The sequence below is a fragment of the Symphodus melops genome (assembly GCF_947650265.1).
Source record: "Symphodus melops genome assembly, chromosome: 21".
In the NCBI taxonomy this organism is placed as follows: domain Eukaryota; kingdom Metazoa; phylum Chordata; class Actinopteri; order Labriformes; family Labridae; genus Symphodus; species Symphodus melops.
Window position 1 is genome coordinate 6,827,870 of NC_136711.1, and position 19,798 is coordinate 6,847,667.

General features: G+C 38.8%; 1 protein-coding gene across 2 annotated transcripts in view; it reads right to left on the bottom strand.

The window, feature by feature from the left end:
• Nucleotides 1-19,798, bottom strand: part of slc39a11 (solute carrier family 39, member 11) — a 36,744-nt gene that overhangs the window by 5,042 nt on the left and 11,904 nt on the right. Inside the window, exons 5-6 of one of the 2 annotated variants that reach the window (XM_079372685.1) lie at nt 15,389-15,512; nt 321-488 (exon numbers count right to left, since the gene is read on the bottom strand). In XM_079372685.1, coding sequence (XP_079228811.1) covers nt 321-488; nt 15,389-15,512 — 292 coding nt within the window. Of the gene's footprint in view, nt 1-320; nt 489-15,367; nt 15,513-19,798 lie in introns of both variants that reach the window. The other variant, XM_079372684.1, reaches the window with a different exon arrangement.

Genomic DNA, 19,798 nt, shown 5'->3' on the forward strand with positions numbered 1-19,798 from the left:
GATAAATCAAAACTTTTTTATATCAAGAGACTAACGCATGTAACCATGACAACCAGCTACTAACCAGCTAATACTCTTGATTATAAAACACTTGATTTGGTCCGAAAACTGCATTGAAAAACAAAGGCGCAAAGGCACAAGACTGTGTACATCATTTTAATGGCTGGAGATTTATAATTGCTACATGGGCAAGGAATGGCAAACAATCTTCCATTTTATTCCAATAAAAACTGATCTTAATTTCAAAGGCAAAAAGTAATTATCAAAACTGATACATTTCAATTTTAGCTCATTTATACAGTCGGATGGCTTTTCCTCACCTGGGATGTTGTGAATGGTGATGGCAAGTATGAGGAGTAGAATTCTTCTCCAGCTGTTTCCTGTCTGCTCCACTTGTTCACACTGTTTATTTCCTGTTTCCCCATCCTCTGAGCTTCCTAAATGAGGTCCTCTCTTCCTCTGATATACTTCTCCATTCTCTATTTTATCTATGGCAAAAACAGATGTAATAATGTAAAAATACATTAACAATGTCTGAATGTGAAAAAAATAACTACATTTTAAAATGAACCTCAACAGTAAGTTATTTATGATGTTTAAAAGACCATCTAATTAAGTATTTGTACAATTGCAACAGTCGTCAATTGGAAATGGACTTGTATAGCCCTTTTTTTTTATTCTTCTGTCAATCCAACCTAGAGGAAGAAAATTCATGGACCATGTTTTCTGTGACACTTAGAGGGGGATGTGTCTGGTTAACACAATGTTATGTAGGTGGAAAAATAATGTCCTTGAAAAGTGCATATGACATATCCCTGTTAAATATCACTTTTTGAATGCTTAAATGGTGCTGGATGAGGCCATCAAGGCATATCTCATAAAGGCAAAGTAAATGAAGATACAGTTTTTCTTTAAACTGTATCACCAAAAACAACAAAAAAATCAGCATTTTGCAAAGTCTAGAGATTTAAGTTCTTAAGAGGCCGTGGTGACGAAGCCCGGGATTTAAAGATTAATCGTGAGGCAGTTAAAAATTGATCAAAAATTGCAACGATTCACATTGACACTTTAAAAAATGAATCACAAAAACAGCGTCTGAAATCAACACGAGAGAGGACTCAGAAAGTGAAACTGTCAGGTGTAGCTGCACGTGTCCCGACATACCGCTTCGCACTTAATAATATTCAGCACTCATGCAAGCTTACTTACTTGCACAGGAGTACACGCCTTTTTCTAAGTGCTTAGACATGTCATGCAGACGCTGCTCGATAGTGAAGCTCCTCTGACAAAAGTAGCCTCACTCTCGCCACTGACACTACATCTAGCTCCTTTAATCAGGTAAGTTTAGCACAAACCACGCAGGCAGGTAAGTGTGCGATGGACTGGTGTGCATGAATTTAGAATGGATTCATCCCCCATACCCATCCACACACAGCATGCAACGTGCCTCTTTTAACTATTAGTGTATCAGCGCACAGTTGATCCGTGATCCATATGACCGAGTCAGGAACACGTGATCCGGTCAAACGGTAGGCTTGTCTCCGTTCACTTTCACCGTTTCTGCAGCTAACATAATGACAGCAACGTTACCCCTTAGTCTCTGTAGTCTCAGTCTGTGAGCACGCTGAATGCACACGCAGCAAGAGCAGTCAGAGTTACATGTCTAATAATGAGCAGGCTGCTTGTCTTAAATGTCTAAATCAAAGCTAAATCAAGAGAGAAACACGTTTGGCTTGTATTTTTCATCTACCTGCCACCTTGGCTGGTGAGTTAAAAATATCTAATTTGGGATCCTGTTAGTAATATGGTGAGCGTCAGCAGCTGTAGAGCAGAGGTGGTTGGTTGTAACAAGCAGGCATTACCATGGTAGCTGCAAAGACTACAATCAGGTTTGTAGACCATCTCACCCAAACAAGTTTAAGAGCCAAAGGGATTACGAGGCGCAGTGAGTGAATCGTTACATCCCTACCCTGCATACATTATAAGATTTTCAAAAGAGAGTGAGAGGCCAACAACAAATAACAGATTTTATAGTTTTGTGGTATGCAATGAGACCACCACACACTAATAGATTCATTCGCCAACAACCAGAGTCTTAACTCTCAAAATGTTTTATCTCATGCGGTCAAATGCGACTTAAGTGTAAACAAGCATGACAGTCAAGCTAAATGTGACCAGTTGGTACATCCAGTGCTGTGGTCAAAACCCTGTCCTTATCAGTTCAATTGTGGTATGTTTTACAGGACATGTTGTATAAACACTTGTCACAAATCAACACTGTGGTCATCCATTTATGATGTCCACCTAATTTGATACTTCACTTTTGCTGTTGTTGCTATAGACTTGACATTCCTCCATCAGTTGTGCTTACTGCTTCAGTCACCTTGCTTTCTGATTGACTATTGTTGTATGGGGAGAGCACAGACCTTCCGGAAATGGCGTTTACAGAAAACAAATGAGTAAAATGTTTTGATAATTATTTTTTTTAATTACTAAAATTAAATGACAATTAGAACAAAATATTAACACAGAAAATAAATGATAAACAGATAGTGCCTAGCTTTAAGGACAACCGTTTTCTTAACAAAATAGACCCAATGCAATTGTGCCCGTGGCCGAATTTGTTTTTAAAGTTGATCTTCATGCCACGTGCACGTGTAAGTGTTGATGTAGCTTTTTGACCTCTTCTAGGCTTTCACTGTTAATGCACCTTGGTAGTTGGTGAAGTTGTGCTCCCACTCTGATAACAGTTTTCTTTACTGACAAAAATGCAAAAGATTATTTTGCAGTAGCACCCATGATCGGCGTCATCAGAAGTCGTGGGTTTCAAATAGAGGCCAAAAAACTCTACAACTAATTTTTGTGACATAATTTGAAAAGTTTCATTCATTCATTCACAAATAAATTAGTTAAGTTGAGTTGAAACAACAGAATTAGGCCCCATGTCCAGTCCACCTACCTCCAGCTGCTGCTAATCTATCATGCAAAGGTCAGATGTTCTAGACTACTGCTATGGGAGGCTCTGGGTACACAATCAGTCAGTATGTATTTTAAAGGCCAAAAGCCCTGAATCAATTCCGATCAAATGAGCTTTTCAAACTATTTAACCATAAGAAAGCTGGTTGTATATCCACTATAAAATCCTGTCTAAGCCATTCTTCTATGTAAGCCCTCAAATCCAATTCAACTACTTGTTAGTTGGTCAATACGCAGTAAAATTGGGGCAGGGGGCTCCACTAAATCGCAGTTTTTGTGGGCTTAATGCTGGTGCTCAGGGGCAATCTACTGGATCCATAATGTGCACATTCTTCCTTTAACAATTTAATTAACATAACATTGTGATTATAATATATGAATACTATAAGATAACTTTTCCTATTTCTCAAATATAATTCCCATGTCATGTTAATATGACAATGGATTGGCATTATAACTTTTTTCTTTTGCTAACTGGTTAAAATTACATGATATAGAAATCAAACAGATGATATCAGCAAATTTTAACTGTTGCTAATATTAACTAAAAAACAATACAGTATATACCAGCCCAATTAAGGCTTATTTGCATGTATATAGATGTAAGGAAGATTTTTCTGAAGAAAAAACGCCCAAAATTGGCAACTTTATATAGTAGTGTACCAAACTTAAGACATTTCACTGCATTACAAAAACAATCTAATTGCAAGACAAATATGCCGGTGGTGTTATGTCTGTCATGACTTTATTAATTATTGTATGCATGAAGCAGTCCTACATCAATCCCCTGAAGGGAACAGCAGCTGGACAAAGCTTGGTCCATGCTGTTTCTGAAAGGCCATTTATTCACTTCGGGTCATGTATTGTCCACAAGCCAAAGTTTTTCTCTTGTCTTTGTTCCATTTTCTCCATCTTGGTTTCCAAAGTAAACATGCTCTAATAATAGAGGCCTGTGAACTTGTACTCTTCTTAACTTCTGTCTTCAATCTATAATTTGTGTTGGGAACTTCTTGGCCCCAGCTTCTTCCCAGTGGATTTTAAACCATTATTCTGAAACTGAAACTAAACGACAGCACTTTAAATTGAGTATGACCTAATAAGATCAATGCCATTAAAGGCTATTTTTCGGCTTTTTATGCCTATATTTTATAGATAGGACAATGGATAGAGTCAGAAATTAGGGGCAGAGAGAGAGTGGAGAGCAACATGCGGGTAACAAGCCACAAGTCGGATTCAAACCCAGGCCACCTGCCTGGAGGACCAGCCTTTATACATGGTGCCCAAAAATCAATGCACTTAACACACAAAATTTGCCAGTGCTAATCTAGTTCCACCAAAAGAAAAAAAAATCTCCTGAAAAGAAATAAATGAAATTCTGGAGCCCCTGAAGTCCCAAAAAGTCAAAATTCCAGCTATTGGTGTTCCATACCACAACAATAATTATATTGTGCGCACAAGTTGAATGAATGAAACCTTTATTGGCCCAAGTGAAATTTTAGCAAAGAAACCATTATAAATAACAAAATAAGTCAAAACCACAGCACACAAAAGCAAAACCATTCTAAAAAAAAGAAAAAAAAAATACATTCAAGCATCACATGATTACGTGAGGGGTCTAAGCAAGTTCAATAAAGTGAACAGTGTCGAGTCCCTCCTGTATGATCACAGCTTATTAAGTAGCTGAACGCTGCTTGTTATAAAGGATGTGAAAAATATTAATTATTCAATTTTTAACACTTATCCAATCTTGTCTGAGGGTCGGAGGGTGAATAAAAAGCCTGAGATAAATATGCAGTGCTGGTTTCTCTTAAAACTTGTTTTGAAATACACCTGCACTCACCGTGGGGAGAGGGTCCCCCACAAAAGGGAAGAAATAAAAAGCATCGTCGTGATGACAAATTACAATTCAGACACATAGGCACTGTTCGATTGTCTCGCGTTTTTTGTCTTTTAAGATCAAGCCAAAGGCTTCACATGAAATGAGGTCATCCCATTAGGTAGACACAAAGGTATTGGCCCATGTCCAGGTGCATCGGCACACATTTGGAACATATTTTCATCCAATAACGAAAACAAAATTAACAGGGCAAGCAGACGTTACATTGTAACAGCCTAAAGTTCGAGCTCACCACGAGTTTAAAAAAAGTGCATTGGAAAAGGACAACAAAGACAGATGAGTAAGAGAGTCACCTAAGGCAGCGCACCGAGATGCAAGGCTGGTAGCAGGACAGCACGTCTTCGATGCCTGGCTGAACGTTAGCAGCTAGCCAGCGAGAGACGGACTGAGAGGGTTCCGCAGCCAGCATCCACCCAACTGCCCAGCAACCAGCACACAGAAGAACGCCGTAGCAAAGAGGCCAGAGCGGTCAGCGGCTAAATAGCCACCAGCAGCACAGCAAATCCAGCAGTCAGCCAACCCATGAATCCAGGAGAACCAAGAGGTTCAACATCGGGTCAGCAGACCCACTGAAACAAAAGGACTCAGCAGACCACAGCCTGCAACCAACACCCAACTGACAGCTCATTGCAGGCGGACCGGTGCTGAGGCACTCCCGTGCGGGACCCCAAGTGGAGGATCGTCAGCAAACAGGTTGTCCACTCTGCAACAGGCGTACCTTAGGCAGGGAATCCCGCCTAACAGCAGACATGGTGCCCTGACCACAGGGCTCAGCCAGTACGTTTATGAACTGGTGGAGGTAAGAGGCCGGCAGAGGCAAAAAACGTGCAGACCAGAATGAAAAATATTTGTTGATCTGTTTATTTGCTGGACATACAGATGACAAGTGGTATATATTGGGGATGGGCACGAGCACTCAAGTACTGACTCTGACTCGATTATTCCAGTTCCAAGTCTTTACTCGCGCACCTGTGCAAGCGCTGCTTTAGGCTCATACAGCGTTATTCTTGTAACCCAGCTTTTTATTTTCGCCTCACTGAATATACTAGCAAGGAAAATAATGAACGGGATACAAGAGTATGACTTCTCTGGCCACGGCTTCAGCTTCAGCACACACGAGCCAGATGTCAACAAAAATAATAGGCAGAATAATCAGAAAGAAAGCAAAAGCAAAACAAATACAGAATTGTCTAATACACTTGCAACATGTCAGTCAAGAAAAGTGATGACAAAACGATGAAATGGATATTCAGTGCAAGATTTGTGGCATAAAATTGCATACCAAAGAAATATTAGTTTGATGCTTGAAAGACAATTTGAAAACAGCGGAGAGCAAAACTGGCAGTCTCACATCACGTCATTAGCGCTGTTAGCACACGTCATTAACGGTAACTGAAGATATACTTCCATTAAGTTTTATAGAAGGAGCTTCAGAGAGTTTTATAGAAGGAGCCAAACCAAACGGTAACTGGAGATATACTTCCATAAAATGTTATAGAAGGAGCTTCAGAGAGTTTTATAGAAGGAGCTTCAGAGAGCTTAGGATCTTTGACGAGCCGGAGTACAAGCTGCCATCACGGAGAACAACAGGTACGAGGCTGCACTTGAGAGTGTTAAGCAACACAGCATAAAGCACATATAGCCTACGCTGCTATCGTGACATGACGATCGCTTTCTGCTGTTGGCTATTTATTTATATTTATCTTTAAATATTGTATGTTTATGTCAGTTTACAGGAATAACTGGCATAAAGGCATTTTACTGGGTTAGTCATTTTACAGCCATTTACAGGCATAAAAAATCTCGCGTCTGATGCAAGTTTTTTTTATGATAAAAAATAATCATGCAAATAATAATCTGCGAGTACTCGAGTACTCTTTCATTAGGTAATTAGAGTACCGTAAATTTCGGACTATAAGCCGCTACTTTTTGTCGCGGTTTTTAACACTGCGGCTTTTAAAACGATGCGGCTTATTTATGGATTTTTCTTGCGGGACAATGAGCTTGTGCCGCAAAAACATTTGACTTCGTCACATCGGATCTTAATATCAGTCATTTTGCGCTTTATGCACGCACCCTCATCATGGAAAACACACGGAGAAATACATATGATGCAGCTTTCAAGTTAAAGGCGATCGAACTGGCTGTCAAAGAAGGAACTAGAGCTGCTGCACGTAAAGTTGAATCTGACAGCGACAACGAAAAAGAGACTGAGGAAGTGAGTAATGAAGTCTTTCTGAGTCAGTGAATGGATAGACTTTTTCCTGTGAAATATATTACGGTAATCTTTTTCATCAGCCGCGTTACAGACACTGTTTGATAAAGGATTTACAGTAGACTTCATATTTGCGGATGTTACCGGTAGTACGTATTTCATTAAAAGTTAAAAAAATGTCTTTGTGTCACGTCTTTCTGTGTAAATAGCTCTGTTATAACGTAGACACCTGCGGCTTATAATCAAGTGCGGCTTATATATGTACTAATACATTTTTTTACCTATTTTTAGCTGGTGCGGCTAATATCCAGGTGCGCTCAATAGTCCGGAATTTACGGTACTCTACTGCAGAGATAACAGTAAATTGCCATCCCTAGTATGTATTCCGTAAAATAGCTTCAGATTGAGCAGTAAAAGTTGGAAAAACACAGAAAAATACACCTGAATCAGAGAGCAAACAAATGCATAGACGTGTGCGCCGCCATATTAGGACAAATGTTGTCTTCCCACTCGGTGATGCTCATCAATTTGTGACTTTAGACTGGAAATTGCTTAGCTAGCTAAGCTAGCAGTAGCTCAGTCTGTAGGGACATGGGTTGGGAACACTTTGGTTGGATCAATGTTTCATGACCCGGTGCAGACCAAAAAATAGAAGTTGGTCTGGTAGTTGGAGAGGTTCAAGACCACTTCTTGAGAACTGCAGGGTGCCCTTGAGCAAGAGATAGAACCCCATCCCTTTAATGCGCTCCCTGCATTGCAATGTGAAGCAATTCCACTCATCATGACATCCCTCCATTAATGCATGTCTACAGGTCCTGTGTGTGCATCTGTGTGATACAGGCCTGTGTGTGTGAGATAAGCATATACTTAAATCCCAATTTCCCCTGGGGAGAAATAAAGTATTTTGAAGTATGTTCCATAATTTACTGAGTTTATTCCAGAGATGATATGCACGCATCATTGAAAGAAAAAAAAAAAAGGAAAAAAGGTGACAAATTTGCACCCCTGATTGAGGAACAGCTGTGTGTTGTCAACATGACAGTAGAAGCTTACGCTGATCTAAAAAAGAGAAACATGAAGGGGGCAAAGCAGAGAGGAAGATTCTTTCAGAGGAAGTTTCCTTGAAGTTATTAGACAGGGATGTCTGATGGATGTATGAAGGCCAGTCCACCACCTTGACCCATGGAACGAGGCTTCTGTATGTATCCATAACCTGACTTGATTGAGTGTCACAAGGTCAAGTGTCTTTGTTTGAGGATGTTATGAATGATTAGCACTTTACTGTGTTGTTTAGGGAGCAGTGTTCAGGAGCATGAATATGGCAGTGTTGTTTGTAGACATCGTTGCGGATGATGTGGAAGAAATTACACTGTCAACACAAACCACTCAGATTGCTGGTGCAAATAAAAATCTTGAATCTTGAATGTGTGGTCTGTATATGTAGTTGCTGCCACATGAAAGAGTGGTACAGTACAGAAGACAAAATCTTTGCATGATGTCATGCAAGGGGGAAAGACCATTTGGAATAATATGCTGGTTTAGATTCAAGAGCTGCATTGTTTTATGAAACCCATTTCAACAACTAGGGAGGGTCAGCAAGATACCACAGCCTAGCGTTATGTGATAAGATGTTAGATCGTGAAAAATTAGAATGTATTGTCAGTACTTACCAAAGTGGTCCAAAGAATGACAGCCAGCAAAAGGGGTCATTGGTAGTGAAAGCTGGCCTGTTAAGTTCAATTTGGAGGAGAGCTTAAGTGGATCCTATTTGTAAAAATAAAGTTCATACTGCTTTTAAAAAAAGGTGTCAAAGCAGACAGTGCTTTGACAGGTCTTGTCTTGTCTTTGCTGACAGGTTTTGTCAGCAAAAGGGGGACTTCTAAAATATTGGGAAGGTGGTCATAACTTAAAGGCAGAGTTGGTAATTTTCAAACACTATCATGATTTTGTAGCATTCCCTCCATGTTCTGTCTTCATCCACCGCCTCCTGTTTGTGCTCCTGTCAAAGCCACACCCCTAACTTCTTAATTTCTGTCAGGACCTAAAGACAATTTAAGGCAAAATCTTAAAAAGTCTGGTGAAAATTACCAACTCTGCCTTTTATGGCTGATAGGTTTAAAAAATAGTTAAACATTTGAAAATGGTACCATGATAATATGAGTGATAATATGATTTAATATGATAATATAATCATGAGTTGAGTGTATCATTATACCCCTAAAGTAACCTGTTCAAATTTTTCGAGCTGTGTCTGCTTGGCCAGGCCGCAGCTTAATCAGAAAGCTACATGCTAGTTTAACTTTGCAAGAAACAGATTATAGACCCAGCATTATTGTCATCACAACATAGGAAGGACATTGTTTAAGAAATTGCAATTAATTGAAATAAGAGTTACCGTAAATTCCGTACTATTGAGCGCACCTGGATATAAGCCGCACCGGCTAAAAATAAGTAAATAAATGTATTTGTACATATATAAGCCGCACTTGATTATAAGCCGCAGGTGTCCACGCTATAACAAGAGCTATTTACACAGACGTAGGCTACCGGTAACATCCGCAAATACTGTAGCGTCTGTACGGACGTTAAAGGACGACGAGAGCGTTCAAATAATAGCTTTTAATAACCCGATCACTGTCGGCCGTGACCACGCCGTTTACAGCAGAGAGCAACACATAACTTGCCGTAACAATCCAACTCTCTCCCCCAGCGTTCTCTCATACAGCCACTCAACACGTTCTCGCTGGTGCATTCACTGACTCTCCACATAATCGGAATTATGAACACATTATCAACTACTGACTTTACAACATGAACCGTTACAATACGAAGCCTAGCCGACGGTGTCTGTAACACGGCTGATGAAAAAGATGACCGTAATATATTTCACAAGAAAAAGTCCATCCATTCACTGCCTCAGAATGACTTCATTACTCACTTCCTCAGTCTCTGTTGTCGCTGTCAGTGTCATCTTAACGTGCAGCAGCTCTGTTAGCTTCTTTGACAGCCAGGTCGATCGCCTTTAACTTGAAAGCTGCATCATATGTATTTCTCCGTGTGTTTTCCATGATGAGGGTGCGTGCATGAAGCGCAAAATGACTGATATTAAGATCCGACGTGACGAAGTCAAATGTTTTTGCGGCAGAAGCTCATTGTCCCGCAAGAAAAATCCATGCATTAGCCGCACCGGAGTAGAAGCCGCAGTGCTCGAAGTGTGAGAAAAAAGTAGCGGCTTATAGTCCGGAATTTACGGTAGTCTTTTTTGCAGATTGTTGTGTTCTTATAACTTTTTGTGTTAAGTGGCTAAGATCCTGCTATATAACAACATGGTAAAACAAAACTGAGGGCAATACATACCATCCCGGTCATATACCACACTTCTAAAGGATAAACATATGAGATTTTGGATTTATTTAATCCAGAGACCACTGCTTCACAGACAGACCTTAGAAACCCTGAAGGGCATAGCAAAAGCAGCCCACAATCCATCAAGTGTTCTTAGATTAAAAGGAGACACAAACCAACAATCATGTTGAATCATTTGACAGCAGAAAAAGAAAGTCACACTAAAAGACATTACAAGAGAAGATTGCGTGATATAAGGTAAATGTGATATTCTAAAGAAAATCAACGGCATATTTTTGTTATTAACAGAAAAAACATTGAAAAGCGTGTTTGTTTTGTAGCCTGACATCAGACATAAGGTGTCACACAAGATCAGTGTTGAGGGGCCTTTAAGATGAGGGGGCAGAAGGCACACGAGCAAAAAGCAACGGAGCATGTTTCAAGGTGAACCAAACAAGTGGGGAAAATAGCTACTTTTTGGATGAATGTTTGTATCTGTCCACTAATGAGTATAAATAAGCCCTGAACGTTCTACTGCTGAGGAGAAGGAGATATGCAGAAAAGAATGAGAAGGTACCATATGTGTTCATTAAAACTTCAGGGCCCAACAGGACTGACTGCAGCTTTATAACGACAGTTTTACATACATCTCTGCCCACTGTATTAAACACACCTGGTACACCCAAATTGTCAGAAAAGTAATTTCAAAGGACATATTTCACTCCGATGTCCTGGTAGGTCTATAAACTACAACTCAGTAAAAGTGAGACACCCTTTGTTGTGATCTGATCTTCCCTCCTTTTGAATGTGTGGGGGTGACTTCACAGAGCGCTGCACCAAAGTTTTAAATGTTTTAACTTCAGCGAAGCACGCAAGAAAGGCGGAGACTTTGTGCTGTGCTTAGCTCGGTGTAGACAGATCAGTTTTTCCTGAAATTTCTGCCTGAAAGTCAAGTACAGGTAAGTGAAAGGGACAATAGCCAACCAGATAGTCCAACATTACTTGCAAATACATATTTTGTTTTCTAATATTAGTGGGGCACTTGAATAATTTTATGATGTGCTTATATTACTTGTTTGAGCTGAAAACATTTGAAGGTGTTTTGCTCTTTGGGTTTGTACAGTTTAGCAGCTCAATAAGTAACTCAGCAGTAGGGATGTAACGATTCACTCAACTCACGATACGATATGATTCTTTCATGATTTTTTTGTACAAAATAAGACTGAAAAAAAATTACAATGAAAAAAAGATGCCTTTAATTTTTAATGAAAACGCCTATGCACCTCGTAATCTCTTTGACTCTTAAACTCATTTAGGTTAGTGGGGCTACAAACCTGCTTGTAGCCTTTGCAGCTAACATGGTAACGCCTGCTTGTTACAACCAAACACCTCTGCTCTACAGCTGCTGACGCTCACCATATTACTAACAGGATCCCAAATTAATTATTTTTGACTCACCAGCCAAGGTGGTAGGTAGCTGAAAAATACAAGCCAAACGTGTTTTAATTGCTGAAATAACAAATAATCTATTACAGATTTAAGATTCAGTAATTGACTGAGACAACAAAGACTGTGAGAGGAAGTTGCTATCACTACGTTAGTTGCAGAGTGAGAGTGAATGGACAAAAGCCAACCGTTTGACCAGATCACATGTTCCCGGTCCTCGGTCATAAAGATCACGGATCAGTTGTGTGCTGATAGACTAAAAGTTAAAAGGGGCGCGCCGCACCTGTGTGTCTGTACGTGTTTGTGCTGAAGTGTCTGTTGGTGTGTCAGATTCTCAGCATGCAGCGGATAGCTGCAGCTATTAAAATGCGCTAAAGTAATGGACCGTCTTCCTCTCATCAACCGCGGACAACGGTTACAAGTGAGGCTTAGTTATAGGTCTGGGCAGTTAGCTTTAGAGAGTGTTTAATTAATGAGTTATTATAGCTAAACTGTGATAATATTTGCTTGGTATTTGACCATAATCCATTATCACATTACTTCGACGAGAATAATATCCTTTCTCAACATCAATTTGGCTTCAGATCTAATTATTCTACAACGACTGCTCTTTTAAAATTCACCAATGATGTTTTTTCAGCCTCTGATCATGGGAAGCTTACTGGTGCAATATTTATTGATCTTACTAAAGCCTTCGATCTGCTTGATCATTATCTTCTTTTGGATAAACTCCACAAAATTGGTCTGTCTCGTCATGCTCTGCTGTGGTTTAACACGTATCTTCACAACAGAAAACAATGTGTGGTTTTCAGAGGGTGTAAATCTGATGTGCTCAACTTTAGGACCACTTTTATTTTCTATTTTCATTAATGATCTTCCACTCATTCTTTCCGACTGCTTTATGCACTTATATGCAGATGATAATATTATTTACACATCCAAAGCCTCAACGACACTAATCCAGGAGGCCTTGCAAACTGACTTTAAGTCACTACAAATTTGGTTGTCTGAAAACAAATTGTTGCTGAATCAAACAAAGACTAAGTCAAAATCCAATGCTTTGGTTTTGTTTTTTACTGATGGTGGAGCTCTTCTGAAGGTAGATCATGTGAAATACCTTGGTGTGTGGATTGACTCTACTCTTACCTTTAAAAAACACATTGATCATATCATTAAAAAAGTAAATTTTAGTGCTGGCGTTTTATACCGCTCTAAAGACTGCTTCACATTAAATGTTAAAAAGAAACTTGTTTCACAACTCAAACTACTAATAATAGACTATGCTGACATTGTTTACCAAAATGCATCTAAAACTGATCTTCATGCCCTTAATATTTTATTTAACAGACTGCAGATTCATACTAGGTTGTTCTTTTTTTACGAATCACTGTACAATGTTAGACACACTCAACTGGCTCCCTCTCAGTGCAAGAAGTCAATATCATTGGTTTCAATTTGTTTTCAAATGTATTAATTTTAATTATCCTTACTGTCTTAAACAATTTTTGTCATTTATACACCAAGTCATTCTCTCAGAAGCTCTGATCAGTCTCTCTTCACAGTTCCCTCAGTTTCAAAGGAAGTTGGTAAAAAAGCTTTGTGCTCCTTTTGATTGGAATAAGTTACCTTTAAATCTTTGTTCTTTGTCATCATTGTACTTATTTGAAAACACTTTGTTTTCTTAGCTTCAAAATGATTGTGTATGCTTTAAGTAATATCAACACTGTTCATTTTTCTGTGTATTGACTGATCCTCTCTCAACTAATGTTGCATTTGTCCTCTGTTGCATGTATTATTTTGCTTGTTCTGTCTGTAGCGTGTTATGTTTTGTCCTTATATTACTATGTTGTACTTATTTCTTTGTAAATATGCTGTATGGGACCCCCTTGAAAATGAGACGATACACCTTAAGGGGCCTATCCCAATATATAATACATTTCAACACACACGCACGCGTGCACACGCACACTTGTTTGTTATACTTTGTTGTCTGTAGTTTAGTTTATAATAGTTATTTGTTTGATTGAGTTTCATTGATTAACTTGATGTTTCTTTGTTAAATAAATTCTGTTATAATTTAAAGAGCAGTTTGTGGTTTCTGTGTATTTACATTGTGACATGGGCTGGGTGAAAGGGCTTTGTGTTCGAATTCACGCCTTCAATTAAAAACAGATTGATAATTATTAATGATATTGGTATTTAATTCATTAATTTGAGACTGATATTGTAATCTTTGGTAGTTCCCTGATTTCAGGGTGGTGCCCGAGGTTTATGAAACTCAGTTTAATAAATTATTGATTTGTATTGATAATTAAATAAAGTTAATTATTAATGCTAATTTGATGACCAAATTTTACTTTATAAAACCCAACCTGATTGTTGATCAGGTATTCAATCCTGAAAACCCCAACAACTGTATTAGGTTGTCCTGTAGTGCAAATCCCAAGGCCTCAAAAAGTTAAAAGATTTTTAACTGGAATGCTCGGAGCAGCTGGACATAAAAGTGGGAGGGCTCAGAAAAAAAAGAAAAAAAAGTTTTGCGCTGCGTTTTTTTTCCAGGCAACTGCAATTGCTCTCTCCTCATTGAAAACAATTTAAAAAAGACCCCAGCACTCCGAAAAAAAACCACTAGGTGGACACTGGGCCTAGGTTAGCCAACAGCAAACGACCGTCATATTGGTCCCATCCAGGACAATAGAGCTCAACAGTGACCGCCCATAGTCTTTTGCACAGGTAATACACATGTTGTATTATGTCTTAGTTTGAGTTTTAAAATATATAAATTACAGTTACAGCAGCATAACAAGGTTTATCTTAGCTAGTTAGCTATTTCGCTAGCAAAACTATCTGTTCGCATTTAGCACGGAGAGGTGGGAAACATTGCCATGGTATTTTCCATGTGTATCATGGTTTATTAGGTTGATGTCACACAAACTTGTGATGATTATGACATTATGGCTGATAATAAAGTCAGCTGTGGAGAAAATGAGTGGGATTTTTACGTCCGGAAACCAGACTGTTGAGCTCTTATATATATACTAACCCTAGGTTTTGTTGTACAACATAAATCACATGTTAATCAAAATCAAAAGTTAATCAAAAGTTAACCATAGAATAAATCTGATTTAGCATGATTAATATGTCAGAAGACTGTATTAAGTGTCCCAAACCCAAGACCACACACCACATGTAATGAATGACCTAAACACTTTGCTGATTGAAAATGCATTAAAAGTTAGGAAAGCACAAACATATTTAGGACAAATGGACAGATGAGGTAATTATAGCAGACAGAAAAATCTGAGGAGAAAGATCAGACCATCAGAGAAGTAAGAGCTGAAGGAGAAGTTATTGCAGTCTCTCTCCCCAACATTTTCAGAATGAGGGTAAAGCTAAAAATTGATCTTCCCAGTACATCAGTCACAAAATGGGGGAATATTGTTGCTACAAATGCATGGCATTGGTGTGGTATATGATGGGAGGCTTGCCTGAGAGATGCCGAGCTCTACCTATCCTGATAGTCATTTCGTCGTTACTGTTCCAGTGTTGAAATTGGGGCTCCTCTGATTTTTCTTTGACCAGCTTGGATTCAGGGGTCCCAGCCAAGGCAGTATGGGGGTTAGCACCTACACCCTGTAAATGATCAAGAGACAGAGACAGCAATGCTCAAATTTAATTCAATACACAAGGATCACAGTAAACGCTTGATTTTGTATCTGTCATTGCTTATTTTTTAAATTGAAAAAAATCTGTTTCCTATTTCTTATATAAGAAAAAAAACAATTCACCCTGCTGTACAGTGTTTCCATGATGGCATAAACAAATCAGACCTATTTCTTTATTGTACCATGCTGACATGTTTCAGCTGTAAAAACTGATTGCACAAATAAAGCTTTATGTTAATATGATTTAACCTGGCTGGTTGTTTTATGTTCCACTCCCTGGAAAACAAGTCTCGGGGTTGTAACAGACCAACAGCATGAATTGATGCTGTGGCTGTCTGATTTCACTCAAACAGCCATTATGATTTGATGTAAATACATTTTAAAATACTGCAAACTGTGGTTCATGTTTTAGAAAACATGATTTAAATACTTTAAAAATAAATAATTGCAAAAAATCTCATGCGGACATTATAAATCCACTGTGACCCGAAGTGAAAACCCATTAAACAACTTAATCAGTAGGCCAATGCTCATAAAGGTCATATATATTGTAAAATACACTTAATCATGGTTTTCTAACACCAGTATGTTTCCCTAGTCCGTCTACAAATAATTATGAGAAAACTCCATCCTCTCCGTCTTTCACAAAGGGCAGTAACCCCTCCAACAGGTGAGTAACATTCACACAGGTAGTAGTCTTCAGCCCCTCCCTCCATCATGACCTCATATCACTGGCAGTGGCGCTCTGAGCAATACTTAAATCCTCACACCACATAAAGTTTAGAAAAATATATATTATTGATTTGTTTTTTGTCTATACATGTCTCTTCTAGTTGATCGCCAAGTATTTTGCACTTGTATATTTTTCACACTTAATGCCCAATCAAGGTAAAAACAAAAGAAAGACAAGGAGGATAACTAAGTCCCTCATGCAGATGTTGAATGACTCAGTGTGTCCGTTAACAGGAATGCTGAGAATGTTGTCAGACCCAGTAAAATGCAACTTCTATTTAACTGCATCCATCTGCACTTCAATGGTGTTGACACACATTTTACACTCTGTTATTGAAAGACATGCTGCTCCCGCCCACAGGTCTGCAATACAAGTGCAAAAACAGAACCTGTGAACATACTTTAATGAAGAGATGTCAGAGTGGGGCTGCTACACACCACAAAGCAGGGAGCGCATTGGAGCGGTTGGGGTTTCGGTGCCTTGCTCAAGGGCACCTCGGCAGTACTCGATAAGTGGTCTGGAACCTCTCCAGCTACAAGATCAACTTCCATATTTTGGTCCGCATTGGGACTTGAAATGGTGACCCTCTAGTTCCTAACCCAAGCTAAATGTGGACTCCTAAACATTAGATCATTATCTTCTACAGCTGTAGTTTCAATAATGTCTTATACAGTATACTGCCTGTTAGATTAGCGTGAACCAGCATTGTGTACACGTTCTTTTAACCAATGAAAAACGGAAGAAACGACTTCTGGCAGAAAAGCTGTGTCTGTTTTAGAGATTAACATATTCCCATAGAAAATAAACAGCCAACTCAAGTTTAAGCTATACTTTCCTAAATCCACTCATGGCCATGCACTTAACTGTGACAAATCCGAAGAGATCAGTGTTTTCCCAGAAAATCCCCTACTATCACTTAATTTCCTCATAACCTTTGAGTTTTTCTAAACAAAATCAACTCTGCTTAATAAAAAAGTGCTCTCGAGAAGTCTATCCATCATCTATTTAAAATCTTACAATACTTTTAGACCCTCTGAGTTGGATCAGTTTGTAGATAGTGCTGTGGATTTGCTGAGAGTTAGCCTTTGATTCAATTTCCCCCCTAAAACAGGTTATTAAACGACAGAGATGACTGCAGCTCCAGGGTACATTTCAGAAACCTGTCATCTAAAACAAACGTGTACTTTTGAAAGTATATGGCGCTACAGTAAAACAGAACAGGGTTTTTTTTGGCTAGATAGCCATATATATATAAAGGCTCTATGTCATGCTCAACTAAGCTGCCTACTACTAATCTATAATTGAAAAAAACATTTAAAATCCTAGATACCGTTTCAGCCCTGTAGCCAGGGAGTCATAGCACCACTGAGCCATGTATTCTTTTAGCCCTCAGCAACGATGACTTCATGAGCTATTTTAACAATAAAATTCTAAACATCAGAGACAAAATTAATAACCTTCAGCCCTTACCTGGTGCAAATTCCTCCTATAACTCGGATACGGCAGAAACTGTTCCAAAATATTATATTAACTATGACTGTTTTTCTCCAATTGACCGAACTAAATTCAATTAACAGTCAACTTGTCTTTTAGACCCGAACCCAACCAAGCTGTTTAAGAAGTATTTCCCTTAGTTAGCAGCATGTCTTTACTGGCAGGCTATGTAGCACAGTTTTTTAAAGTAGCTGTAATTAAATGATCTTAAATGATATAAGAACTCTAGCTAACTAAATGCTATATCTAACCTTCCTTTTATCTCTAAGATCTAAGAGAAAGTGGTAGCTGATCAGTTATGTTACTTTAGCAGGGGAACAGGATATAACGCAGAAATAAAAAAATAAAAAAAAATATTGAAGTAATAATAATAATAATACATTTTATTTATGGGTGCCTTTCAAAAAACCCAAGGACAGCTTACAAGCAGAGTTAAAAATTAACAACATAAAACATGAAAAAGACAAATGGTTGAGTGATTCAGGAACATCTCTTTCGTGAGCTACAGACACCTTTTTAATTTTGTGGGGATAAAGCTGACCCGTGATTTGCAGGGAACAGCTTAATTAAACATGACCTGACGGCCTCAAAGAGGAAGTACAGAATGTTACACACAAAAACTTAATGAACCGGATGCACACCATGGATCAAGTTTACATGGTTAATTAGTGGAATGCCGGCTGGAAAACACAAACACATACACGCATCAGAAACGTGTGTACCCGACACATTACATTTTTATTTTGTATTTCTGGCACAAAATCTTTCATATTTTTTGTTACCTTCCACATCCTGGTGCCAGTGGCCACACTCAACAGATGATACCATAGCAAGCGCATCACCTGCAGCTGCCACAGTCTACTGCAGTACAGCCAATACAGGCAGTTGCCTAGAAAGCCATGTGTTCAGGGGGGGCACTTCTACAAACCTGAAATGTTTTGAAGAAGCAAGTATACACAAGATGCAGTATACACAGTTTCATAGTTTTGGTAGGGAAATGTAAAAGTTGGAGAAATGTACAGATTCATATGTGCATAACTCATGTACAAACTGTCTTCAGAGGAAAATGTGGTCCCTGGAACAATGTTTGAAGATAAAATGCTATGCGAAAAGTTGTGGTGGGGGGCCTACAAACAGTGTTCCAGTGACCCACTTTTCCTCTCCAATAAAGTTTGTGTACTTCTTCAACTTTCAAATTTCCATACCAAATCTACAAAGTGCACCTTTAAAGGTAGATTGATGAAACCTGCATTTCTCTTCATTGTGATCATTTGTTCTGTTGTTCAATTAACTGACATATACAGTAAGTATCTTGTTCCACTGCATTTCTGTATTCAAGTTTCGGTTCGAGGTTTAAAATTGACCATGTTTATTAACATTGCAAGCTAATTAGGGAACCAATGCACTGTTTGAGAAGAAAGAGGGATTTGCTTTGTAGAGCTTATTAAATGTTAGTAGTTAAGACCCCTAAAGAGTTTGTCCTCAAAACTCTTGAGGCCCACTTACGGGCCAGCCCATAATATAGGCCCCATTTATTATATTGTGCCTAATAAAATTGGCAGTTTCCCGTTACACTGAAAAATATTAGTCTATATCAATTTTAGCCAGCCTCTTCAGAAAGGTGTAAAAATATCTTTTGTTGAATATCTTTTTTATATTTTTGTTAATAGTTAAATCCATAAGTGACTACTGCTATCAAAGACACGAGAATTGACTTGGACTTGCAGCAAGCAAGCACACACACCCACCCAAACATAGCCCTTCAAAAGTTATTTGCTTGGGGCCACTGAGTTTGGAAGGTGACATTTTATCACAATGATTATTCATAGGTAAGCCGAACGACAGCCAGAACAGTAGGAAAAACATCACACACACACACACACACACACACACACACACACACACACACACACACACACACACACACACACACACACACACACACACACACACACACACACACACACACACACACACACACACACACACACACACACACACACACACACACACACACACACACACGA